This window comes from Oryzias latipes, chromosome 22 (assembly GCF_002234675.1).
Source record: "Oryzias latipes chromosome 22, ASM223467v1".
Lineage (NCBI taxonomy): Eukaryota > Metazoa > Chordata > Actinopteri > Beloniformes > Adrianichthyidae > Oryzias > Oryzias latipes.
Genome location: NC_019880.2, coordinates 4,451,852 through 4,478,529, shown reverse-complemented (window position 1 = coordinate 4,478,529; position 26,678 = coordinate 4,451,852). Strand labels below are relative to the sequence as shown.

The window sequence follows — 26,678 nt, the reverse complement described above, 5'->3', positions numbered from 1 at the left end:
AAAGCAAAGCAGCAAAAATCTTACAAACAAAAGGAGGTGTTGTGATGGTGTGAAGTACAAAGTTACCAAAAAACCAAAGTACTTTTCTAATTGGTTGGTGATACTATTTATTTAATCTGCAAATTAGTGAACAAATAGGTAGCTAGTATAAACCTTTGCATGGATGTCTTTGGACCTCCTAGAAACCGGAACATCTTCAGACTAGGAAACCTTTGCACGTTGAGGAGCTGCAGATCAGAGTCTGAATCCACATCCAGATCCTCTGAAGTTTAAACAAACGGACTCGAGAACGGTAAACAGATTTGTAGGGGTGTTTGGGACGCCACTGTCAGTGCCACCTCCATGCAGGGCTGCTGTTTCCATAGCGATGAGACGGTTTCCCATCTACCCCAGCAGTCTTCTCAGTGGCACAAGCACATGTTTGATCTCAGCTTTTTCCTGACAATTAGGATGATGATGCTCAGGATTTCAGCTTCATCCTTCCATAAAGGCAAAGACAGGAAAAGCAGGACACTCTACCAAACCAAAAAAACAACAACACCTAAACTAAAAGATTTACTTTAGCGCAGATGCTCATAGAGCTGTTTCCACGGCAACAACCTCCATATACCTTCATTATTCATACCTAAAGATAGAGCCAGAGGTACAAGAGGTGAAACTCACAAACATTGAATAATTAAAGTTGAGGTGATGGAGAGGGGGCAATTATAAAAACCCTATTTAGAAAAATGGTGATGAACAATTATTATGTGTGCAAACATTTAAATAGCTCTCAGATTAAACGATGCTCTAATTACTGATTAAAATGTCATCTTATTAGCTCTTTCCACTGAAAAGTCAAAGACGAAAATGGAAAAAAAATTAGGTGGAAGTTAGAGAAACCCTTGCAAGTTTTGATTAAAAGTACAGTAATAATGAATACAATGAATATATGAAAGACATGTATTAAAAATAAAATAAAACACGTTAAATTCAAAATAAAAAAAATAGTAAAAGTAAAATGCTTTTACTACAGACCGCGTGCAATTGTTGTGTCAATGTAAAAGCTTTGAATGTTTGGCACAAAGAAACTTATGAAATAATGAAATATTTTTTTGCTTTGTAAATTGTGAAAAATAAACAAAACACACTAAAAATAAATTTCTATTATGTTTTTACAGTTTATATCTTTCAAAGAGCAGTTTTATCTGCCAGACTTTATTTTTTCTGTTTTTACAGATAGAAAATATATTTTATTCAATCACTCAAAGCATAAAATCACAATGAAAAACTGTCTGTTAAAGCTGTTAATGAGGTTTATTTAATTTTAAATTGACGCTTCTTTGGCTTTCAAATACAGAGGAAGGGGGCGGAGTCCTGGTCCTGGCCCCGCCCACTGCAAGCAAGCTGCTGTTAACAGAGCTGCGAAGACATGGCCGAGCCTTTGTCTCTTGGCGTGATGAGAGCTTGCTGCAGAGATCTGCTGACTCTGGTGAACAGATGAAAGACGGCTCGCGCTTCGCAGGCGGCCGCGTGCTTGCAGTGAAACGCTCAGACAGCCTCCGCCTCTGCACGCAGACGTCTGCAGGTTGACAGCTGACCGGCTGAAGTCCGCATGCTTCCACTGTTCACGCCGTGAGTGTGGTGGGAGGGGAGGGGAGGGGAGGGGGTCTGCCATTGTTGTGAATGAGGGGAAGCGTGACGTCATGAAGCCAATGTCAACAATGCAGCTCCTGGAGAAGAGCGGGCGTTCATCCAGCATGAAGCTGCGGAGGCTCCGTTACCTCTGAGGCGCGCGCGGACCGCGGACGTGCAGGGATAGCGGGTGAGTGAGGCGGCGGCCCCGCGCGGGATGGAGCCCCTCCGCCGCCTCCGGCGTAGGGCTGCGGGAGTCCGCGCTGCGTGCGGCGCTTTGTCAGTGCGCGCGGGCTGCATGCTGTGACACCAGTGAGACCAGCTCAGGCTGGCGCGCGGGAGCTGCGCCCGCCCTCGCGGGACTTAACTTTGTAAAGTTTGTATTTGTTCGCGAGTAAAAAACGAGCCCCGCACGCTCCAACGGCAGACGAGGCAGACAAACCCGCGCGCGAGCCACGGACAAAGGAGGCAGCCCACCCACCGCCGCGGCTGCCGCCCTGCCGCCGAACAAAGCCCCGACCGCGGCCGCCGCGGCCCAGGGGGAGTCGCTCCGTTCAGCAGAGTCCACCGGAACCGTCGGGGATGCGGCTGCTCGCGGCTTTTCCACGTTCACGTCGTGCATGAAAGCTGGATGGGCTTTAATTGTTGTGCGCACGCGCCCCGCGAACAGATGAGCTCTTTGTGTCCGTAAAGCAGCGGGCTCCCGTCCGTCTTCCAACTTCTCCACGCTCACCTTTCACCTTAAGGCTTTTCTGCCGGCAGATTCGCTCCATTATCGATCCGTCTGAAGTGATCAGCTGTCAGTTTGGTCACCGTCACTGCGCAGGCGTGCAGCAGGTTTATCTGAATCAGTCTGCAGTGATGCTCCCAGATGTTTACCGCTGACGCGGAAAATCCCGCAGATCTGAAGCCAAGTCTTCTGGACCCGACTAATCCGAACAAAACTCCTCCTAAAGAGGCCAACAACGCACTTGGTTTTTATTAAAGAAAAAATAGATATTAGATGTAAAAGAAAATCAACTTAACCCGGAAAATTCCGCTGTTTGAAATGGTACCAAGTTGTGAGAGCTTATTTCAGCCCCCAAATCGGCGAAATGTTGAAAAACTTAACAAACAAAGAAAACAATCATTTTAATTTTTTTTAATTTTTAAAGATTCTCCTTCCCATTGATCAAAGTCTACCTGACTGTAGTTGTAATGCATCCAAATCTCCCTGTCAAAGGAAATGTGCTGATTGGACAATCACAAATTCCTTTCGTCTTCCTGATGCTTTCTTCTGTGTATTTCTACTGCTAAGAACAATTTTAGTGAGTGAAGACACATTTTTAAAGCAGCATGTAAAGCCGATATGAAGGTGTTAAAGACCCACTCAGACAAAAAAAAGTGTTTATGGTGTTTTTAACTTGTTCTTGTGGCATTTTTCTGATGATGGAGGACATATATAAAGAAAATTAAGCTCAAAATTGCATTTCTGAGTATTTATTTAAATTATGAACCAGGAGCAAATGAAAAATGGAGTTTGAAAAAGAATGTATTTGTGATGTAGAAAATCCACTGGGCGGGGCACAAAATCCCTGCTCTGCTCCATTCTGATGCATCCTTGCAGACAAATAGATCCATGTACGTCTTTGTTTTCCTCGTCTGACTACTGTGCGGCTGCATATTGCTCAACATTTTTGTTGTATAGTTGGAAATGTATAGTTGGGGGTGTGAGGAGCTGTAAACTAGCATAAGAGAGCGTAAAGTCAGCTCAGTTCTGGCTGATGGGAAGGGGGGGCAGTTGCTCTGCTCCAATTGCACCGCCCACAAATCACATGGGGATTACTAAAGAACTCCTGCTGCTCTGCAGAAACTATGTCCAAACAACACAGGTTTTCTGATTGTTGCTAAAAACATCCTAAGTAAAAGACCTCTGGGAACGCTTTTAAAATAGATCTGCCTTAACGAGGCTGTAGGCAGATCACTCTGACCTCGGAGAATCTGAATGAGTGCGGTGAAAGTGAGAGCTTCCCCGAACAAAGACGTGAAATCGAGGAGGCACTGATGTCATGGGGGATATTTCCGGAGCTCAGGAGCTCCTTGAGGGTGGAGCTGCTAATGGAGCCTAACCCAAGGATATCTTCATCTGAGATTGTGTTTCATCTCTGTTTGTAGTAAACTTGTTGTGCAACAGAAAGCAAGACAACCACACATCTTTTAAAGGGATGGAATTAACCAGAATTTACCGGTGAACCTACCTTTAAACACAGGTTTATGTCTTTCAAACAGAAAGCTGTACCAGAGAATATACAGAGATATTTGACATTTTTGGATTTTTTTTTTCACAATTGTTTTTTAAAGTCTTCCTCCAAAATGTTGTTGGTTAGATTTTGGTTTATTAAGGAGCTAAAATGAGAAGCTATTGGTTTGGATTTGAAAAACACTCGTACCTGTGCAATATTGCTGTTTACATGACAGTGTCAACATTTGTTTGGTTTTCACCACCACAGCTCTCAGCATTTTCTTACATGTTGCCTGAAGATATCCCAGCTCTCAGAAGTGGATCCCTCTTCTTGACAAATGACTCAAACATTGTTAAGGCTAGTGAAATATTCAGTGTCTTTCCTGTTTGCCCCGATAATAATTTGGATCCTCGTTGTGCTGAATTGCTTCTCATCTGCAGAGATAATTTATTTTTATTGTTATTTTCTTGGGTCCTTGTACATTTATTGAGTTCTTCTAATAGTAATTCTACTACCTCTGTGTTTCGACATTGTGATTGGAGTGGCCCATATTTACTGTTGTAGTGTGGGGGGGTGGGGGTCAGCAGAGTGGAAGACCAGGTGGGCCGGCATAGGGCCCAAGCAAATAAATTGAGAGGCTCAAGATTTCATTTAAAAATATGGCTTTTGTTGTTTTTGCAATGCTCACATAAACTTGTTAGTGATTTATTAAACTTTATCAATAATTATGCTAATATTGACTCAAAAATTGGGGGGGGGCAGTTCGGGAGGCAAAGCTTTTTGCTGTGGGGGGGGGGCTGCTTTGCCACCCCTTGCAAAGCAGGGGGTAGCTCCGCCCCTGCCTGCCACTGATGTGTTTCTGATAGTGCTTTGACACAAAAGTGGTTCAAAAACAAAGAGATCACAGCTACACCAACATGTTATCTGCTTCAATGGATTAGATTAAAAAAAAAATACTATTTTGGTGCAATTTTTATCCTAAAAAAATAAATAAAAGCATGACACACCTGAATATGAAGCTCAACACTTCAGCTGAACTATGAATATACTGTCTTCAGGCAATCTCAGCAGCTCTAGGCGTCCACAACACTAGTGTTATGTCAGCTCCAACTACAACAAAAACAATGGAGGTTCACAAATTCAATTTAAGATCCATTATAGCCAAATTAATTTACTGTACCTGATGACCCGGGACTGTGACCAGCAGAGCACATACTGGCTGTACCAGCATCTGCATTAGCTTGATGGTAGTTGGCATCAACAAAAAGAGCTCTCATTTGGGATTTGAACAGTTTGTTGGGCAGAATTTACATGTGGGGGCATGGTGGTGTACCGGAACGGTATGCTGGTCCTCCAGGTAACCTGGTATTATGCTCGTGCTGGTTTTTCAGCAGACCAAATGTTCTTCTCCAACATTCATCAGGTTTCTTTCTATTCAGTTCAGTTTACCTGCAGTTACGGGACAAACAGGTTGATCTATGAGCGAACATGGGACAGCACTGTGTGGACAGATGGTCTGTATAGACAACTATATCCTACAAATACCTTCAGATGAACATCAGACATAATCAGGGCAGGAAGAAAGTAGGTCATAGCCCTACGTGCTGCTATACACATCCTCACATAGTGAGGCCAACGGATGAATTACTACAGTTTGTTGATGAATATTATTTGCTGGTGTTTGTAGCTTTGGGGAAACCTTTGTGTTTGATGAAGCTGCTGCTGAGTTGAATTATTAACAGCTGTAGGATTCTTTGTGTGTTTGATCAGGGAAGTTGGAGTCAAAAAAAATTTGAACTCTCTTGATTCTTCTGTGTACCGATATTTGGTTTGGTTTTGGTTTAGTACCACCTGATTTGAGGGCGGGGACATGTCAGGAGAAACCATATTGATCAAGAAGGTCATCTAAATACAGAAATGTTTTTAAAATCAAAGCCTGTTACCTATAAAAGTACTTTTTACAAAGACTGTGCTCTACGATTAGGTAGAAACGGCAAACTTTTAGAAAACATTAGAGCTGAATTTGCACTGTTCAACAAAAGTACCAATTTAGATTACAGCTGATTAAAATAGATGTGTTGCCCCTTGTAGACTTAGACTCTGGAACAGTTTTGGGATGTTCCTTTGCCCAGCTGTCATTAGACACATATCAGTGAGCTGCCTGTCAGCCCAACAAGCTGCTTAAACACACTGTCCTCTCATCACACTGCAGACAGGATGATGAAACCAGCCGAAACGTGTTGTGCAGAAAAGCTCCCCATTGTTCCTGAATGGTTTTACCCTAAAGGGAGAAAACTCAACGTGGAACTTGTTCATGCAGTTGTTGAAATGGTTTTAGGCATTTGAAGAAATTGTTTGCACGGTTCTAACTCTGCATTCCAGCAGGTTTCCACTTCTCATTTACTGGTGTACATGTTAATGGAACTGAACGAGCAGAGCACACTGAAACAAACCAAAGAAATTAACGCATTTCTCTGGGACTGAAACATGGACTGATCTAGCACTATTGAACTCTTTCGGTGTGTGGCATTGAGTCATAGGCTTTCTTGTAATCAATCTAGGCTGTTCACAGGTTGGTGTGACATGACCTGCAGTCTTGAGCGAGTTGGTGTTTGGCTCCTCTGGAGTCTCTACCAATGCCCTTCTGTGTGTTGCTCATATATTGATCCATGTGCCTATTTATCTTGGTTGCAATGATGCCTGATATGAGCTTCCATGTTGTGGAGAGACAGGTCATTGGCCGGTAGTTGGATGGGACTGCACCCTTTGAGGGATCCTTCTTTATCAGGAATGTTCGCCCTACCATTAGCCGTTCAGGGTTCTCTTAGCAGCTGGTTCATTTGTGCTGCCAGGCGCTCATGGAGTGCAGTGCGTTTCTTTAGCCAGTAGACATGTATCATGTCAGGGCCCGATGCTGTCTAGCTCTTTATACCTGAGACCCAGCTTGTGGCTGCCCAGTGTATTTTCTACATCATAATGTGTATTTTTTAAACAGCACTTTTTTTGTCTGCTCCTGTTTCACAACCATTTTTAATAAAGACATACTCTGTAGTGTTTTTTTATCTTAATTTTCTTAACAAATGTCCTCCTTCATCGGAAAAATAAACGAAAAAAGGTTAAAAACACAATTTTCATTAAAGTGGGTCTTTAAATTTGTATTTTTATTTATCTAATAAAGGAACAATGCATACAAAAACATTGTGAAGTTCTCTAATAAAGAGAAACACCGAAATCTCCTCATATCTCAGGATGAGTAAATCTATTATCTGTTCTTACCAACCAAACTGAATCCAACTGATTGGTTGTTCAGAGAAATAAAAAATATCAAAGGGAAGTTGAAGCTCTTTGGTCTTTTAATTCTTTTTGAACCAAGCACTATAACAGCTCATGTGGGGGATGTTTTAGTGTAGTAAAGATTAAGAGCTGATGAGACGAGGTGAAGGATCCACCTGCAGCCATGAGACATTTGGTCCATCAGCCTTGGGGAGTGTCTCATTGCCAGCCCCCAGTGCTGCCATTTTAAAGCTCTGACTCAGCAGAGAGCTCCGCTGAGTTCCTGCTGACACACACACACATACACACACACAGTGTTGGCTGATGAGACAGGCAGACTGCATGCTCAGCTGTCTCCGTCACCCATTATGAACTACAGACCTGAACGGCACACAAAGAAACAGCTTCTCTGCTTCTTTATTCACCTCTGCAAACGGCATACAGACTTTTTATGAGTGGAACTAAAAGTACTGATGTCTCAAGGTGTGGACCAAGCTTGTGGAAGTAAACCCACTGTTTAAAAAGGGAACATCAGACTGTGCCGTAACAGGTGGAAAAAATTTATACAATATTTTTTACATCCATTTTTTTCAAAAGTGAAAAGGCAAACACTGTTGTTTTCCTGGAAATGGTTAAACCTCATCCAGTAACCCTTCATTATGTCCACTGTTTAGACCAGGAAAATATTCTTTATATTTTACATGCGGGTAAAAATTGAAGAAATAACGTTTATAGACTGTCCTGAATAGGACCTTTGATGAACCCTCCTTTAGTGCTGATGTTTTTATTGTGGTGTAGTTTCATTGTCAAACACCATATGATAGTAACGTTAATTTTGTTTTAGCTGGCGCTAATGAGGTTTTTCATCCTAATGCCAACATCTAACCTCTCTTTTCTTCATTTGACATCTGGATGGTGTTGGTTTCAATTTTTCTGGCTTTCCTGTTGAGCCTTGATCTTGATTGACTATCGATTATTTTTGGGTTTTCTAAAAGCTGCCCCATTATTTCAAACATTTTTGGACTGGAATCCTCAACTTGCCGTGGGCTTATATGTATACAGCGTATATGCTTTGTCATCAGTGAAGCCCAGTGCAGTCATGATGTCAGTTATTTCTTCCTACAGGATATTCTATTGGCAATTACAGTATTACATGTATTTGTGTGCACATGTTGCTGTTTTGTCATAGCTTGTAGAAAAACTGAAATGGGTTGTAAATGCATGGATTGCTTATGCTCCCTTCACCTGATCTCCCTTCTGCAGAGGGTGTCGGTGGAGTGATGTCGGAGCAGCGGGACGGTGAGGCGGCAGCGCCCCTGTATGTGTACGAATCCAAAGTGCACTGTGCCAACGTGCTGTTGAGCATGGACGAGCAGCGGCAGAGGGGGATTCTCTGCGACGTGACCGTGTTGGTGGAGGGCAGGGAGGTGCGAGCGCACAGGGCCGTCCTCGCTGCCAGCAGCCGCTACTTTCTGCAGGCGCTGCTGGGAAACGATGGGTCAGCAGGTGATGCTGAGCCCATCATCACACTCCCAGACAAGGTAGGAACTTTTGGTCGTTCTCAAGCATTTATTTTTTAGAAAAGAAACACAATGCATCATTGTGTACAATGCACGATGGAACCAGCATCTGTACTATTTATACTCACGGGCCACTGTCCGTAAGTATAGGTCCAGTTCGTTGACAAACCTCTAAAGAAAAAAGTCTGACACCACTGGTATAAACTTTGCTTTGTCCTTTCTAGCTGCATTAGTAAAACTGTCTAATGATTTTAAATGTTTTAATATTCTTGGAGAACCCCTAAGTTTCTTCTGGACAGTATTTTGTGTCTCACACTTCAGACACTTTTACCCTGCAGTCTTGTTGAAAGTGGGCTCTACTTTACACCTTGGGGGTTTTCAAAGCTAATACTGTACATCCAATCAGACCCTCACTCTTCTGTGATTTACCTTAATTTTACCTTAATTTTACTCCGGGATGCCATGCTCAATTGCTTTAGTGCGTCAATGGCACACAGGAAATCAAGGATCCATTCCCAATGGGCTTCATCCAGAGTGGGTCCTTGGGCAAGACTTTTCGCACAACTGCCTAATTATGTGGCCAAAAAGGGGTCCTAGTCTGGACTCCCCCAGGCTGGATAACATGCAGAGTTGTCAGGAAGGGCATCCGGCATAAAAACCTCAGCCAAATCACCTGTGCGATAAAGTGAAAGCTGATATGCAATGGCGACCTGAAAGGTGTACAGAAAATATTTGCCAGAAGAAGTTCAAATCAACAAACAATTGGAAAAAATCTGAAGGGCAGACATTGAGAACTGAGGGACTGCAGGTGTTTATTGATGTGAAAGCCAGGTTTTGTGTTTTCTTTACTCTATTTTCTTGCTGTCTACTTTTGGTCAAAACATCCCCCGTATGAGCTGTTGTGACTGTGAAGCCTTTCCAAGAAGTGCAATGTGAAACCATCCAAACCAAATGGTGTTTAAGTTCTCTGCATCCTCTTTTTTAATTGAAACAAGCCTGCAGGACTATCCTGGTTGGAAAGTTCCTGCTGCAGAGAATCAAGCTCACCGTGAGTTTTCCAAAGGCACAGGCTTTTCAAACGGTCTTTGTAAGGCTGCAGAGTAGGGTAAATTTAGGAGCTTCATTTAAAGAATTAGGTCAGAAAAGAAGGGATCTATTTATGAACCTGGGGTTGAGCACAATATTAATGAATTTGTCATTTTATTCACCTCCAGTCGCCTCTGAGGCTGATGAGGGAGCCGCTTTTCTTCCTCCTGTCTGCTGCTGTTCACACTGGCCCAGATCTGTCGTACTGATAAATATGTCTGTGAGTCAGCATGCTGTTGTGTCTGTTGTTTGTCCTGGGGCGGAACTAAGATTGACTCCCAACCTGCTCTACGTGTGCCCCCCCAACCCCAGAGAGAACCTCTGTGAGCAGTTCACAACCCGGGACGAATCCTCACCTTGATAATCTGAACATGATTTTCTCTTTTACTATCCAGATCTTTATAGAATTAACACATAATACAGATTTTCTATAACATAAATGGTCAAAATGCAAAAGCGTTAAGGCCCCACCTATGATTGAACAGCTTCTAGATGCAACTTTCTCAACAACAACCTAAAAATATATTTTTTTTATGTATCACATTATTGATTGACCGATTTATTGGTTTATTTCAAGGTATTTTCAGCAACAAAAACAAAGAAAAATGTCATGATCTCACAAGACTTGGCAGACCCAAATGCTGGAACCCGGAAGAAAACCCAGAGAGGTGTCAGGTAAGGAGAAATTATTTAAGTTCACATTCAGTGAATATGATGGCAGATGAGGAACTGGAATCTTGACTCTGAGGCGAGGCGGGCTGGAGGGTCGGCGGAAGTAACCGGATGACTTGGCTTGAACAGGATGCGAGGTTTGGACGAGGAGCATGGACAGACAACAGCGACCAGAGGAGCACTCGTGGTGATCTTTCCTGTAGATAAGTTGAAGATTTAGCTAGAGGTAAGCAGGCATGAACGAGAACATAAGGCGCCCAGACTATACACCGTAGAGGAACAACGAACTGGCGATGAATGCTGGCACTGGATCTCCTTAAGAGGCTGCAGGCTGATGAGGTGAGTGGAACCAGCTGGTCGCGTCAGGAGCAGAGCAGAGAGGGGAGGGGGAGGAGAGCTGGAGAGCTGACAGAGGCATCATGACAGTATCCCCCCCTCAACGACCGCCACCTGGCGGTCCAGGACGCCGGTCCGGGTGGGCACAGTAGAAATCATCGATGAGGGTATGGTCCAGGATGAGGGAACGGGAGATCCAAGAGCGTTCCTCTGGCCCTTACCCTCCCAATCCACCAGGAACTGGGGGCCACGACCACGGCGCCGGACGTCCAACACCTGACTAACAGTGAACGCCGGGGTGCCGTCGATGATGCGGAGTTTTGCTGGTAGACATAGGCGGACACATGAGGGATTGATGATGTGGTCAGTGACGTAAGGACCGATGTAGCGAGGTGCCAACTTACGGGAGGAAGCCTGGATGGGGATGTTCTTCGACGAAAGCCATACCTTCTGCCCAGGTTGGTAATTGGGCCCACCACCCTGTGACAATTTGCCATCTGGCAGTTGCTCTCCTTGGTGTGGAGGAGAGCTACCCTGGCCTGGTGTCAAATCCTTTGGCACCGCTGGAGATCGAGTTCCTGTGACGGAAACAGAGGTGGTGAGTACCCTAAGGAGGCTTCGAAAGGAGACATCCCCGTGGCAGCAGAGGGGTGAGTATTATGGGCATATTCTACCCACACCGGGTACCAGTCAGCATTGTTTTGAGCTGCCAGTCACTTGAGTGCCCCCTCCAACTCCTGGTTCGCCTTTTCCGCTTGGCCGTTGCACTTCGGGTGATAACCTGACGAGAGACTGACTGTGGCTCCGAGGGCGGAACAAAAAGCTTTCCACACCTGTGAAATAAACTGAGGTCCGCGGTCCGACACAATCTCACTGGTAATGCCGTGATGGCGAAAATTTGGTTAACCAGGATGTCAGCGATTTTGGTAGTGGAGGGGAGCTGAGAAAGAGGGATGAATTGGACAGCTTTAGAGAAACGGTCAGTGACGGTGAAGATTACCGCATTGCCTTGGGATGGTGGTAGTCCAGTCACAAAATCCACAGCGATGTGGGACCAGGGATGACTGGGAGTAGGAAGGGGCAACAAATGTCCAGTAGGGGGAGAGTTGGAGGCCTTGGAGCGAGCACAAGTGGTACAGGCCGCAATGTATTCGTGAACGTCCTTCTCCAAGGAGGGCCAATAAAAATATCTCTTGAGGAGACTAATAGTCCTATGGACCCCTCCATGGCAGGCAATCTGGGACGCAAGTCCCCAGGTGAGTACTTCATTCCTAAGAGAACCGAGTACTAACAAAGTTCCAGGAGGGCATGGTGCATAATCGGGTGCCTCACCTTGGGCTTGTTGGACCTAGGTTTCGATGTCCCAGGTGAGACTGCCCACAAAACATGAGGTAGGGATGATGGTAGACTCCGTGGTGGATCCTGTGGTATTGTATTTCCTGGAAAGCGCATCCACCTTGACACTGCGGCTTTCGGGCGGTAGGTAATGGTAAAGTTAAAATGATCAACGAACAGGTACCAGCGGGCCTGACGGGAGTTTAGTCGTTTAGCAGTTCGTAAATAGGCAAGATTTTTATGCTCTGTCCAAACAATAGCCAATGACGCCATCCTTCTAATGTGAGCTTTATTGCCAACAGTTCACGGTTCCCGACATCATAGGTTTGCTCGGCGGGGTTGATTTTGCGGGAATAGAAAGCACATGGCTTGAGTTTTCCAGATGAATCCTCACGTTGAGAGAGTACAGCCCCAACTCCGGAATCGGAGGCGTCGACCTCGACAATAAATTGTTTCTGAATGTCAGGTTGGATGAGTGTCGGGGCAGAGACGAAAAATTATTTTGCAAAAGCAGTGTCAGCTGCAGGAGTTCAAACGTAAGGTCTATTGACAGAGGTGAGTTGAGTGAGTGGTGCTGCAATACTGCTGTAATTGCGAATAAATGTTTTATAGAAGTTGGAGAAGCCCAGGAATTGTTGTAATTTTTTTTGCGTGTCTCAGGGATCTCCCAACTGGTAACAGCTTCGATCTTGGCTGGGTCAGGTCGGATGTTACCAGCCTCAATGATATAACTAGGGCTGAAACGATTCCTCGAGTTACTCGAGTTACTCGATTACAAAAATTCCTCGAGGCAAAAACTCTGCCTCGAAGCCTCGTTAAATTCCTATGACGCGCATTATACGCGCGGCGCAGGGATTTGATTGTGTCACACGGACCGTTTATTCACACGGACCTTTTGAATTTAGTTGCCGCGATGGCGGAGAATAGATCTATAAATAAACAGCAGAAATTGTCTAAAGTGTGGGATCATTACACACTTAATAAAAAGAGAACAAGGTGCAGTGTCTCTACTGCAAAATAGAGCTGGCATACCACAACAGCACATCTTCCATGATTCAGCATCTGAACAGAAGACATCTGCGCGACCGCTAGAACCCCGACGCCTTAGGCACGGAACCAGCGCGTGCCGCCAGCAGCGAGCGAGGGGCGGCGTCAGCCGCTCCGCGCCCCCTCCGCGGCGACCAGCGCGGGCCGCCTCGGCGGGCGGCAAGAGCCCCTAGCTGCGGTATTCAGGCGACCGGGCCTGCTTTGAACACTTTTCAAAGTAAACGTTTTGGACCCCGCGGGACACTCAGCTAAGAGCATCGAGGGGGCGCCGAGAGGCAGGGGCTGGGACAGGCGGTAGCTCGCCTTTCGGCGGACCGCGAGGCTTCTTTAAGCATTGCAAAAATAACAAAAGCATTATTTTTACACGAAATATAAACAATGATAATGATCAAATATGTTTTTTTGATTCTTTTATTTTTAATGGCCTTCCATTTTGGTGTTGTGCCACCCTTTCAAAGTCTTCTGTCCCCCCCCCCCCATACAAAATGTTCTAGCTCCGCCACTTAAAAACACCAAAAGTAACATTTGCATTAGAGCGGATCTTTAAAATAAAATGCTTGTTCATTTTACAACCACATCATTTTTGTTCTGCATTATTTGTTTTGGTCGTTCAAAAACACACACAAATCGTTTTATCCGATTACTCGATTAATCGATCGATTAAGTGCTAGATTAATCGATTACAAAAAGAATCGATAGCTGCAGCCCTAGATATAACACAAAAAGGGGATGGTGGAGACATAAAATTCACATTTTTCCGATTTAACAAATAAGTGATTTTCTAATAGCCTCTCCAAAATGAGACGGACATTCGTGTTGAGTTTGGTTGTTGGAGTAGATGAGAATATCATAAGGTAGACAAAGACACATCTATTGAGAAAATCACGGAGGACATCGTTAACAAGCCTTTGGAATACTGCGGGGGCGTTAGTAAGTGACGAGGTTTTCGTAGTTGCCTAAAGGTGTATTAAAGGCCGTTTTCCATTCGTCGCCTTCTGGGATGCGAACAAGATAATAGGTGTTACAGAGGTCTAGCTTGGAAAAATACGTGCTTCTTGGACTGAATCGAAAACAGAATTAATGAGTGGAAGAGAATACTTGTCTTTAACGGTTATTTGGTTTAACTCACGATAGGCAATGCAGGGTCTTAAGGATTTGTCTTTATTCTCCACGAAGAAGAAACCTGCACCTACCGGAGAGGAGGAGGGACGGATGCGACTCAAGGAGAAAGCTTCCTGGATATAATTCTCCATGGCGTTTTTTTTCAGAACCTGACAGATTGAATAATTTACCTTTAGGGAGAGTAGCGCCGTTATGGAGTTCGATCGCGCAGTCATAAGGCCTGTGGGGCGGTAAGGCGCTAGGTTTGGTCTTACAAAATACAGACTTAAGATTATGATAGCAGGGAGGAACCTTAGACAAATCTATGTTTTCTTCAGAATCAGGTACGGAAGTAGTGGTGGAAGGAATAGGTGAATGAAGGCAATTAGCCATACAAAAAGTACTCCAATTGGAAATACGGGGAGTAAACAAGTCAGCATGAGGGTTATGAAGTTGGAGCCAGGAGAACCACAGAATTATAGGGGTCTGAGGACATTGAGTGACAAAAAATCTATGATATTCTCTGTGGTTACCGGAGGTGAGAATGAGAATAGGTTTAGTACGATTCGTGATGCGGGAAAGTTGTTGACCACCTAACCCGGCAGCGTTGATAGGAGAGTCGAGTGGGTAACATAAGTTGTTTAACAAGATGCTGATCGATGAGGCTGTGTTCAGCACCAGTGTCAATAAGAGCCCTATATTCGTGAATAAGACTTTGATGCAAGATCTTGACAGGAACAAAAAGGAATTTCTTTTCTTTGGAGTTTTCTGAATTATCCCCCCGTGGCCTGTCATCTAACGGTGGATTCTGGAGTTTAAACTGAGGTTACATTGTGATACTAAGTGACCAGAGTTCCTGCAGTAAAAGCATAACCCCTCTTCCCTATGTTTCTGTCTTTCTTCAGCCGTGACTTTAGAATGACCGACTTGCATGGGTTTTTCAGTGGAAAGTCCTGGTGGTTCATGTCCAGATTGTGAAAAAACATTCATCATGGAATTACGAGAGGGAGTGTTGGATGTTTGCTTACGGTTTCACTCAGTTTGACGTTCTCGTAGCCGGACGTCTGATCGGAGGGCTGCGGAAACAAGATCCTCAAAATTGTTAGCTTCAGGTTGAGAACATAAATGATCCATAATGCTTTCATTTAATGACTGATAGAATTTTCCCTTGAGTGCGGTATCGGGCCAGCCAGCCTCGACCGCCAGTACCCAGAATCACTTTATTAAGATGAGATTTTATTCTCCTGCAGTTTCCTGAGTTCTCCTACTGATAGATGTTCCTACTTTTGGCTCTGAAATCTTGGATGTTCAGACAAGTTCCTTATTGGCCTTATTTTCACCAAATTTGGTTCTTGACCAAACACTTTTACCTTTGGTTTTTCCTGTCCCGAAGTAGAATCATTTTTTCTTGCAGTCCACCTGAACCAAACTTGTTAAGTCTTTCTCCACCTGGCCTGTAAATAACTTTAACATTTACAGTTAGAGTTCTGGGTTTCTTGCTGTTACTTTGACCCAAACATGCTGGCTCAACCGCTCCAGGGGAGATCTGTTTTGAACGTTTTCCGCTTATTACTTTCTCACTGGGGAATAATAGACCCTTTATGTCTGCAGATCCTTTGGTAACACTCTCTGTGTATCAATAACTGGTTCTTTAGGATCTTTATATGTGTTTTCCTGCTCTGATGAACTCAAATTCTGCAGAGCAGCAAACTGACAAAACGTCTGTGTTTCTACTGAGTTGCTCGTACTGAAGATTAACCAATAAAATGCTTGTAATTAGCAGCATCTGGAAGCCATTTTCCTCCTTATGTTGTTTAGATAGAAGTGTTATGGCTTCCCTTTTTGTTTGTTTTAGATTTTGCATGTCTAGAAAAATACAACACATATTGAGTTGTGAGCAAGCTGAGTCACAGCTGTCCATTCATACAAACACAAATGGGACTTCAGCCTCTGTGGTTAAAACAGACGCAGGCCAAGCAGTCTTTAAGTGAAGCTTCCGTCTGTCAGCATCGCATCTTAGAAAAAAGCTTCAGCATGACAGGATGTGCATGCTCCGTTAGCACCTTCTTTAAACCTCCTGCATGTTTGACCTGGCGGCGACGCGCCAGGTGGTGAAAGGTGGAGGTGTGGATGAGAAGCCGTCCATGATCCTACCGGCTGTGATCATCACCCGATGCTGCAGTGAAGCCTGCGTGACTGCTGTGTGGTCGCAAGCATGTGGGCTGCTGATGTTAGCAGAAAACAGGCTTACATTGCAGTGCAAACGCCACATCACACACACTCATGAGCTCTCATGAAACTGAAGGACGAAGGAGATGGAATGAAGACTCTGAGATTTGAAGAAATCACACAGTTTATGCAAATCACAGGTCTTATGTTAACCCTGAAGATTTAATTTGACTTTATTTTTTGTTTGTTTCATCATCATCATCATCTTTACAAACGCTTTAACACAGGTAAAACCTGAACAATGCCCTGTACATGTTTGTTTATTATGGGGAGCAGCGATTAAGAGCAACCAAAAATGAAATAAATAAATAAATACAATTTAAAAAGCGGCCAAATTTGTCCCTGTGGATTCTTCAGCGACTAATCAGCCAGTTTATTTTTTGTATTTTTTAATCATTAAAGAAAATAATTTAGATTATGGGTGTCATAAAATAACTGTTTTTAGTTGTCTAATTTTATTTATTTTAAACCATGGAATTCATATGTTTTTTTTCTAAAGCTCTTCTTCTGAAACTATTTTGTTTTTTTTTTGTCTCGAGTCTCCCTGTTTATCAAAAAACAGTTTCAAATGCTTTCAGACAAGTTTCGATCGATAAGTTGACCACAGTCAAACCGCTGCGTCCAAACTGGCTGCTGTTAATTATTCCTACTGTTTAGAATTTGGATTCCATGCTCCCTTCATATATAAAGATTTGTTATAGATTTCTTAACAAACAGGGAATGTGGAAGGTATTTGTTCACTGGCTTCAGGCAAAACTATTTCTTTATGGCAAACTTCCTAAAAGTCATTTATGTTTGAAAGTAGAATAGTATCAAAGCAAAGCACCCACACTTTACTTTCATTAAACACAGATCAATAAATCTGATTATAAAGATTCATCAAAGTCTAAAACAACTGTTTGTGCATCACGATGAGACCAAGACTACAATGTCCTGCCTCTGCGGCTGTTTGATATTTTCTGACATCACAGGATCAGAGGTTTGAGCTTGTGCAGTTTTCAACCCCTACTTTAATAGAGCTGTGCATATCAGACCTAAAACGTTTTAAATATCGACGAAAGTCTTCCCATTTTAGAATGGTTTTGAATACTCTGTATTTGGTTACATCTTATTATCTTTAACTTGTTTTAGATGTTTTACTGCCCTTTATGATTTAATGCTGCATGTTTTTAATTTTTGTTCTTAATTATTCTCGATTATTTTTTAATATCTATAATTGTAAGGCACTTTAGCACCGTGGTGGTGTTTTAAAGTGCTACATAAATACATTAATTCACTTATTTATTTAAATCAGAACTAAGGAAGTGTGGGGATGTATGGGGGGGCATGTTTGTTATGGATAAATAGCATCATAGCAGAAGGTTTAACAAAAAAATGCCAACATTACAATAGGTTTAATTTAAAATAAAGGAAGCCCAACTCTACTTTAACACATAAAAAACAGCAGGAAGAAAATATTTCGGCAAACATGATTTAATGCCACATTAATCCTGCAGGATCTGCCTGCCTTGAAACAGAGAATACAGATGATGTGAAGAAACTCAAAAACAGAATGTTTATATGTTGTTTTCCCTCTTAAATAAAAACATCTTGGACTATTTAGTTTGGAAATTCATTTGACTTTGAAGAATAACCAAGTTCTTTTTTTTTTTGCAGGTCACAGCCAAAGGCTTTGCCCCTCTGCTCCAGTTTGCCTACACTGCCAAGCTGGTATTGAGTCGAGAAAACATCCACGAGGTCATTCTGTGTGCCGACGCTCTGGGCGTGCACAATCTGGAGGACTCATGCTTCCGGTTTCTTCAGGCTCAGCTACAGAATGATGGACAGCACTCCAGCAATGGCGAGCTGGATTATGCTAACGATGAAAAAGCGTTTTCTGATGACTTGTCCTTCGATAGCTGTTCTGATGCCAGGCAAGAGAATGCTGCTTCACCCGCCATAGACCCTCCACAATGTTCCAAATACAGGAACTATCAGCACCAGGTCTGTGATGTCAAGCACAATGGAGAAACCTTGGTGAGCTCTCAGCTCGAAGACAGCAGCTGTGCTCCACAGACTCTTCTTACCCCCTCCAGGATTAAGGAGGAAGCTTTTGTGTTTGAGGATGTAGTGGATGACAGGAATGGTTGCCACCCAGACTTGGGAGCTGAAGAGGTTCTGGAGATGGAGCTAGAAGTAGAAGGGGTTCCAATGGCAGCTGAGCACTCTGCAGGCCATGATCTACCCTCATCCTGCCTGCGTTCCTACCTCGAGCGAGGAGGTCTGGATCTCTGTAGCATTCCCAGCACCACCATTCAGCAGCTCCTCACCAACCAGTTTTCCCTCAGCCACTCCAGAGAGCTGCTAAGGGACCGGCAGAGGAGTAAGAGCGACCCTTTGGGACAGACTGATCTCAAGGACAACGATGCATTCGGCAACATTGAGAGGTCGAAGGCCTCCACTTTGCAGCGGGAAAGTGAGCTTGACAGACGTAGCGTTATCTTCTCTTCCCCAGCTGGTGACCAGCATTCACGCCAACTAGAGGAAGAGAAGCCCAGGAGTAAAGAAGAAATAGTCTCCTCTGGTCTGAAATGCCTCACCAGCTGTGGTCCTGTTTCTATCCAGACATCAGCAGACTCAGATCTACCAGCCTCCACCCAAACCCCGACATCCCACTCCTCGTTCTCATACCCTGAGGACGCAGCAGGAGGCAGCTCGCCCCCCAGTCTAGACTTGGATTTCTCCTCGCCCACTCGGACCAGCTCTGCCTTGGCCCTGCCTCGCTTCCTGGCTGGGGTGGTGGAGCCTGGGACTCCTCTGAGCAGAGAGGTGCTTATCTCTCAGAGTCACACCAAGGTCAAAAGCGAGCATGGATTTGGGGCCAGTGGAGGAAACTCCAGCGACGAGTCCGACTCCTTCTCAGACGGGGACAGTGAGAGCGGCTCCAGAGCCTCGGCTCCTGAGGTAAGTAGAGCCGTCTATCGCCATTGTGCAGGTTCTTCCTGTTCACAGGAATCTAAAAAACATATTTGAGTCTGGATTTAGCTTCCTGCATTGTTTTAGTTCAGTCAAATGTAGGTTTATTGTCGCAGCGTCTGCCCCACTTCTTCTCCCAGACCCAATTCTGCTGCACATCAAGTGGACCTCCAAACACTCTGGTTCCCTGCAGGCAGGTAGAAGGTGCTCTGTCCTCATTCCCTCCACCATCTGCTCCATCTGACCTCAGAAGTGTTTGATCCAACCGGGCCAGTCCACTACATCTAAAAATGTCAACTTTCACGAGCCCAACTCTATTTTAAAGATATAAATCATTTACAAAAGTCAGAAACACAATTTTTAGCTGCTAATCGAAACGTGTTTGCTATGATTGAAACTATAGTCCTAAAATCAGACGAAAAGACATTTATTTTCTAGTAATTATTGTTTTTTTACTTTACCTAGTATTATCTCATTTATCTTACAAATTTACGAACACAAAAATATGTTTCACTGTGATGCAGTTAATTTTCTTACAACAATAATCTATCACATAAATAGGCTTTTAATAAATGGAATAAACTTAAATCACAATTAGAAGGAAATCCTCTCAATACTAAAATATTAGCTGCATTTTCCTTAAGTGTGCTACAAGTACTTATAGTCTTTACTAAAAGTGAGGCCGTATTCTTGAAGTTTACTGTTACTATCTATATATTTTAAACTTAAAATGTTCCAATTTAGTCTAAATGAGTACCAAGTTAGTATACCTCCTAAACTACATGTTCACGGTCTAAGGCAGGGGTGGGCAATTATTTTAACTCGCGGGCCACATTGGGTTCTAAAATTCGATAGAAGGGCCGGACCTGGAGCAGATGTGTGGAGTGAGAATATAACATGGAATGTAGATGAAAACATTTGGATTGAAAATTATATTCTAAAACAGAATATTGTAGAGTTTTTAGTTTCAAACCTTTGTTTCCATGTTAGATCTCTTTTTTATTGTGAAGCCCTTAGGTACCTTCAAAGAGTTGAATAAAGTTTTATTCATTCATGATCCTTTCAATAAAATAAATAACATTATTTATGAAATAAAACAATGTCCAAATTACACTTTTTATTAAAGACAAAAATTGAGGAAAAATATACTCCTCCTTATATTAGAAGTTTTAAGTAATTTAACTCAATCCCCTAAATGGCTTTTCAAATAAAATTGTTTAATCTATAAAATTTGTCATTCCAAACTGGACACTGAAGCAGAAAGTTGTTTAATTTGTAGTTTGGAGACAAATAAATCCGAGTTTCTGTCTCCTTCTTGTTTAATTGTAAAACATTTCTTGGAAACGTTTTCTAATTCTACACAAATGATCACCTAGATTGACCAATTTAGTGGATTCTACTTCATAGGCGGAAAAAAACTAAAGTTTATTGTTATGATAAGAGACATGACTTCCCCGTTTTTTCATAACAACAGTATAAAGATGCAGGGCAGAGCTCTGAGGAACACCACAGGTTAATTCTCTCACTGTGGGACATTTCAGACGATGAAAAAACGGGTCAAATGGGTTCTGATGTGCAGCTGTGCACCAATGTGGGTCAAACCAGAGTCAAAAATGGAAACCAGAACAGGAGATAAACTGGTAACCATCGGCCCGGCGTCGCCATGTGACTCCAGAGAGATGGACCTATATTTAGACGTCTATTGAGCAGAGAGGCACCTAAACACATCCCACACTCGGAGCAGTGAATGATGTCATGCTGTGAGCTGCTTCACACTGCTGCTGTGAAGGAAAGGAGGCCGATGCAACGCGTCATGGTGGGAACAGGCGGTTGTGCCTGGTGTCCGTGCAGCCATGGATTACATGAACTGTTTTCTAATCGGTGAAGACATCTAACTGAAATCTTGTAAGAAGCAGGAGATGTAAACAACAAAGTGTGATCTGAATGCTTCAGCATGTGGTCTCTTTGTGTCTGATAGCTCAGGCTGATGCTGCCATCTAGTGGATGTTGCTTTACATGTCATCAGTTTTTACATCAAAAAGCTGCAGCTTACTAGACATGCTGATTGGTAAATGAGGAAAATCAAGACCCAAAAAATCTCTCCTGAACAATTTAATAAACTGTGTGAAGAAGAAAAAAGAAATAAATTTCAGAATTACTGATAATATATGGTCAAAAATAATTCTACTCTAAAGTGCTCAAATATCTCACCAAATCACAACTTTTCAAAGCAATTCCTGTTAAATTCAATGGCAGGAGCAGTACGGGTCTCTGAGAGAGATCCCTCATAAAACGTACTTAGAACTGGGTCACATATAAAAACAAATGTATTTGTCAAGAGAGTAAAAAAAGTAATATTTCAAAAAATGTCCACCTGAATACTATCTTCAAGAACTTGTAAAGGTGGAAGAGGTGGAGTTGTTCATTTGGGACTTTCAGGTGTCCTTTAATGAATAAGTTTAATAAGTCATCAGGACTTACGGTAGTCTACTCTTAGTTTGCTGTACTGTAGTTTTCTCTTTTGTGTGATTGTGACATTGGGGTTGTGTAACTCCTGTTTTAGCTATGTATGTTTTAGAACAGTAGCCATCCAGCTGGGCTTTATGAGGTTGATGAAGATTATTAGTAAAGGGGCGAACACTGTTGAAGCCCCAAAAAGCAATTTTTTCGTTAGTTTTTTTTTTTGCCCCCATATTAACTTTTCTCTCAGCTGAGCTCTTGTTGCCCTTTTTGCACAACCTATGAACGTTACAAATTCCAGAATAGCAAAATTTTAGGACTAAGTCTAGGAAAGAAGGGAAAAACAAAAAAACATTGTGCTATTTTATGTGTGAGGTGTGTGAAGCTTAGAGGAATCTTCAAAACACAATATCTCTGTTACCTTCAAACTCATCAAACACTGAGATTAAAACTTGTTTGCATTTGTTTTCATGCTTGTTTTGGGCTGTCTCTGTTTCCTGTGAGAATTTCTGAATTACATTTTTGTCTGACTTCTTCAGGTGAAGCTTCCCTTTCCTGTTGACCAGATCACCAACCTGCCCCGCAACGACTTTCAGGTTCTCATCAAGATGCACAGACTAACCTCAGAGCAGCTGGAGTTCATCCACGACATCCGCCGCCGCAGCAAAAACCGCATTGCCGCCCAGCGATGCCGCAAGAGGAAGCTGGACTGCATCCAGAACCTGGAAAATGAGATCCGCAAACTGGTACGTCCTGAAAGCCAGGACTTCGTGTGAGGTTGTTGAACTCCATTACCCAGAAACCTAACTACTGTGAGGAGTTAAAAACAGCACTCATGTGTTTTTATTTCATTAACAACGGGTTCCCAATCTTTTCTTTTGCATGTTGATGTTTGTAGCAGTTTGTATTTACACCACCAATGCTGACAAAAATCATTTTGTCATCTCCATGTCTGGAGCACTGTTTGGGTGTACAAATAAACTGAACACGTTTGTTTTCTGATCCAGGTGTGTGAGAAGCAGAAGCTGCTGAGCGAGCGCGACCAGCTGCAGAGCTGCATGTCCGAGCTGTGGCACAACCTCTCCTTCCTCTCCCAGCAGGTTTGTAGGGAGGCCCAGAGCGGCCAGCCACCCCCAGTCTCTGCCAGTATCGATCTCACGTCTGCTCCGTCGTCGCCTTCTTCTGACTCTGAGTTGCCTGCAACGCAACAAGAAGAGGCTCAGGTGGCATCCAGTCGGACAGGGAGGGGAAACCCAGGGAGTCCTGTGGGGTTGGGAGCTGTTTGTAGCCCCTCAGTGACTGTAGATTTCTGCCAGCAGATGACAGAGAAGTGTACAACAGAAGAGCAGAATGCACAGGACTCCTCTTAGAAAAAAACTCTTCAAACCTGTGAATACTTAAAAAAAAAGCTTAGGTAGTTTCTCTGTTTTGTCACAGATGACTTCCATGTCATCAGCAATACTGTTGGAACTCGTGTTGTTGGACAGATGTTTCTTGAATCAACAGTCCATGGACACAGTGCTCATTGGACAGTTTATATGGCCGCTTGTTCTCTGAACAGGATCCAGTTGAGATGGTGGTCTTTGGACGGTTGTGAAACCACCACTCTGGCAGCTTCTTTCTCTATTTACATTTCTTGTCTTCTGTTCATGGAGGATCAAACTCAGGAACTATTCATACTTTCATATACTTGGTACACTTTCTTTATTCTTTACTATTCTATGCCTTCATTGTCCTCACACTTTGGTCTAATTCAGTCCAAAATGGCTTCATGTTGGGTTTTATGGACCAGTTCTACTGTCTATAAGGGTTCATAAGAATCTCAGAAGACAACCCTGACCTTCTGCAGCTCACTAAGCCCTGAACTTTAGCCCAGGCTTAGTTTACAAGGCTAACTACTGTTTACAACACTTCACTGATGTTTACAGGTGTTTTTTTTTTACATGTTATGCCGAAACAATGTGGGGTCTCATGCTCCTGAGTTCATGGCATGCACAGTCTTATCGCTTACTAATTTCAGCAGACAAAAAGAAATTTTCTAAGTAGAACATTTTCATGAAAGGAAGCCTTTGTCCTGCAGTACAATTCTACTGGAAAAGAGTTGTGTCTATGGTAGAGTCATGAAAGAAGACTTCTTTCCTATTTAGCGCTGAGGCCAGAGCCTTAATGTTTCCATCAAAACACCAACCTGCTGTCTAAAATGCAGAGATGGAGATTTGAATTTGACAACTTGACACATGGGGGCAATTACGGTGTGTTTACATTTATATTTGCCTCTTGGACATGTATCTGACAAACAGGATCAGGTCAGATTGTTCATGGTACCACATCTACATCATGGTGCCACCTGACTTTTTTTATGTCTCTAAAGACACATTCACACCAGCAGGTTGGATTTGCATCATGGTTTATTGGTGCGCTGTGTTTGGCAAGAGTGACCGCTCATCTGACCTTTGGGGTGGATCAGGCAAACTGAGGTCAACTTGAGATCAGGGGTCTGAATTCACTTGCAGAAGAGTAAATGATGAGTGATCTGCGTATTTCCAGTAGCAAAAAAGGAAGTCTGCCTAAAAAGCACCGTGTGAACATAAATGCTAAGCTCAGACTGAATGTTATAAGCTCATAATTCAATTCAGCTACAATAGTCTTTCAATAGTTTCAATGATGGAACTTTTGTTTATCATTTATGAACTGCAAAAATTATTTTTCGAACTGTTTACATTAAAACAGTTTTTTACAGACTTGTTGGAGTTGAAAAGCCTGGGAAATTAATTAATCTAATAAGGTGGTGATTGGTCAAAACAAAAAGAAACATGTGATGATTAGTCAAAGTCAAATCATATATACCAGTAACCATTGACTGTATCTGAGAACTGGACTGAGGGATTTTGATGTCCCCCATAGAAAATGGTTTACTTTTAGCCTTATGTTGTCAGTAGGTAGTGATTGTTTGGAATCAGTTAGAGCTTCTATGGCAACTACTCCCACCAATCAGAAGTAAGCTTGTTGAAAGTCCACATCTCTAACAAATGAAAGTTACACAATCAAATGTTGGATGTGAGGGCCACCAGGCAGGCACCACCTACATTTGGAATGGTCACTCAAGTCCAGTTCTCTTATACAGTTAATGTACATAACAGATCAAAACACATGAAGCAAATAAAACCTTAAAGTCCAAAGATGACAAGTGAAAACATGTATAAATCTATCTGTCAATAGAGATATGAAAATCTCTGCACATTTATCAACTCAAGTAATGTGAAGCCAATGTTTGGTGTTTTTTTTCCCCCTCAACTGAGCATGTGCAGAAGCCTTTGGTGCCAAAGCCTCCTCTGAACAGCCAGTGGGCCACACCAACACGCGCTGCATTTCCACTTTCAGGGCTGTTCTTATTTCATTTCCCTGCTGTTATTCAGGAATAAAAATCCATATCCAGCCCGGATGCACAGCTGCGGTCAAACGGGGTTACGGGCTCAAACAGTTCTCACCCACTTCCAGGAAACTAAAGCAGTTCTGAGAAACGATAAAACCAAACAATCGAGTCCATCATGCATCATTCATAGATATTATTACATCCATTGTAGTTATTTAGTATAGAAAGTAGAGGGCTAATTAGTTTTAAGTTAAATGACTAGCTAAAGCAGTGTGAACGGTGTTATGTAAAGATTGCACCAATGATGTGACCTCTGCCTAAACTCTGACCTCTTGTGGCCCCTGTCCTCCTGGGGTTAGCGGACTTCAGTTCTGACCTGGGGGTCAGAGATCCATCATTCTGAGGTCAGAACAATCTTTTCCATTGCAATGTGCATGAACACCGTCGTGCACCGTCAGAACCACAGCATGGGTTCTTCTCCTAAACAAACCAGCTGGTACTAAACTTTTACCCCCCACCTTCCACCCCCAAATTGAGTAAATTTGTCTGGAGTGTTATGATCAGTTCAGACTGACAGATCAGTTTCTCTAATGGCATATAGTTTGATGCTGAAGCTCCAGATAAACACGCCGGCACATTATTGATCTTTGAGATGCCAAATTCATGTGCTGAAAAGTCAATGCAGCGTCACGCGGCTGCAGAGAGTGCAGCTGCTGATCCGTCACTTTCCTACTGTAATGTGTCCTAGCAAAGATGATCAGCATCTCAGCAGGAAAGGCTCTTCAGCATCATGCCAGCAGACCAGCATCCTGATGGAACAAGGGCACACAATTTTACTCTTTCCAACAATTCTCCTTGTGTACATTTTTCATAAAAAAACCAAGTCCAGTTTAAAACTCACATAAGTGCAGCTACAACTTTCCGCCTTTAAGACTGAAAAAAAAAAAGCAGGAACTAACTACAAACAAACAAAAGGAAGCAAAGATGTATATAAAAACACCTCTAATCATTTATTAGATATTCCCCAGCGTTTATTCAAATGAATTTGTCATGCATAAGTGTAAATATTTTTTTTCTCAAATCATACAACTCCTATGTAAAGTTGGGACACAAAAGCAACAAATTCAGCATAAAAATTTTACTAAAAAACACACCTTTTTTTTTTTTTTTTGCTTCTACTTTATCCTTTTGATACAAATCAGTGCAAAAGTTGTCCACCTGTGCACTGATGCGTGCTTCTTACAAGGCGACTCTGAGAAATAAAAACCATGGATTTACAGTGGACTTGTTAAAGGTAACCCCAGAATTCAGTTTAAGGTTTAAACTGACTGAAGTTAGGAAAGAAGTGACCTTTTTTTATCTGAACTGATCGACCCGGGGAAACAACTGTCGCTGTCCGTGAAAATGCAGGTTAATATGCTTCCAATGACAAATCTTAAATCAGCTCTCCTTCTC

General features: G+C 42.9%; 1 protein-coding gene across 2 annotated transcripts; it reads left to right on the top strand.

Annotated features, from left to right (window-relative positions):
* The first annotated feature begins 1,523 nt into the window (after nucleotides 1–1,523).
* LOC101172454 (transcription regulator protein BACH2) lies at nucleotides 1,524–26,582 on the top strand. Of its 2 annotated transcripts, none has more exons than XM_023951783.1 (5): nucleotides 1,524–1,614; nucleotides 8,373–8,650; nucleotides 18,092–19,378; nucleotides 22,390–22,596; nucleotides 22,858–26,582. In XM_023951783.1, exons 2-5 carry the CDS (start codon nucleotides 8,390–8,392, stop codon nucleotides 23,218–23,220), a joined length of 2,118 nt encoding a protein of 705 aa, XP_023807551.1. In that variant the 5' UTR covers nucleotides 1,524–1,614; nucleotides 8,373–8,389; the 3' UTR covers nucleotides 23,221–26,582. The 2 variants fall into 2 exon arrangements, with proteins under 2 accessions (XP_023807551.1, XP_023807550.1); XM_023951782.1 differs by lacking the exon at nucleotides 1,524–1,614 and adding an exon at nucleotides 1,627–1,804.
* Nucleotides 26,583–26,678: the final 96 nt, after the last annotated feature.

Excerpts from the sequence above, each read along its gene's own strand:
- LOC101172454 (XM_023951783.1), top strand. The coding sequence starts at position 8,390 with ATGTCGGAGCAGCGGGACGGTGAGGCGGCAGCGCCCCTGTATGTGTAC. Across the intron at positions 8,651-18,091 it reads TCATCACACTCCCAGACAAG|GTCACAGCCAAAGGCTTTGC; the intron begins GTAGGAACTTTT and ends TTTTTTTTGCAG. Across the intron at positions 22,597-22,857 it reads AAAATGAGATCCGCAAACTG|GTGTGTGAGAAGCAGAAGCT; the intron begins GTACGTCCTGAA and ends TTTCTGATCCAG.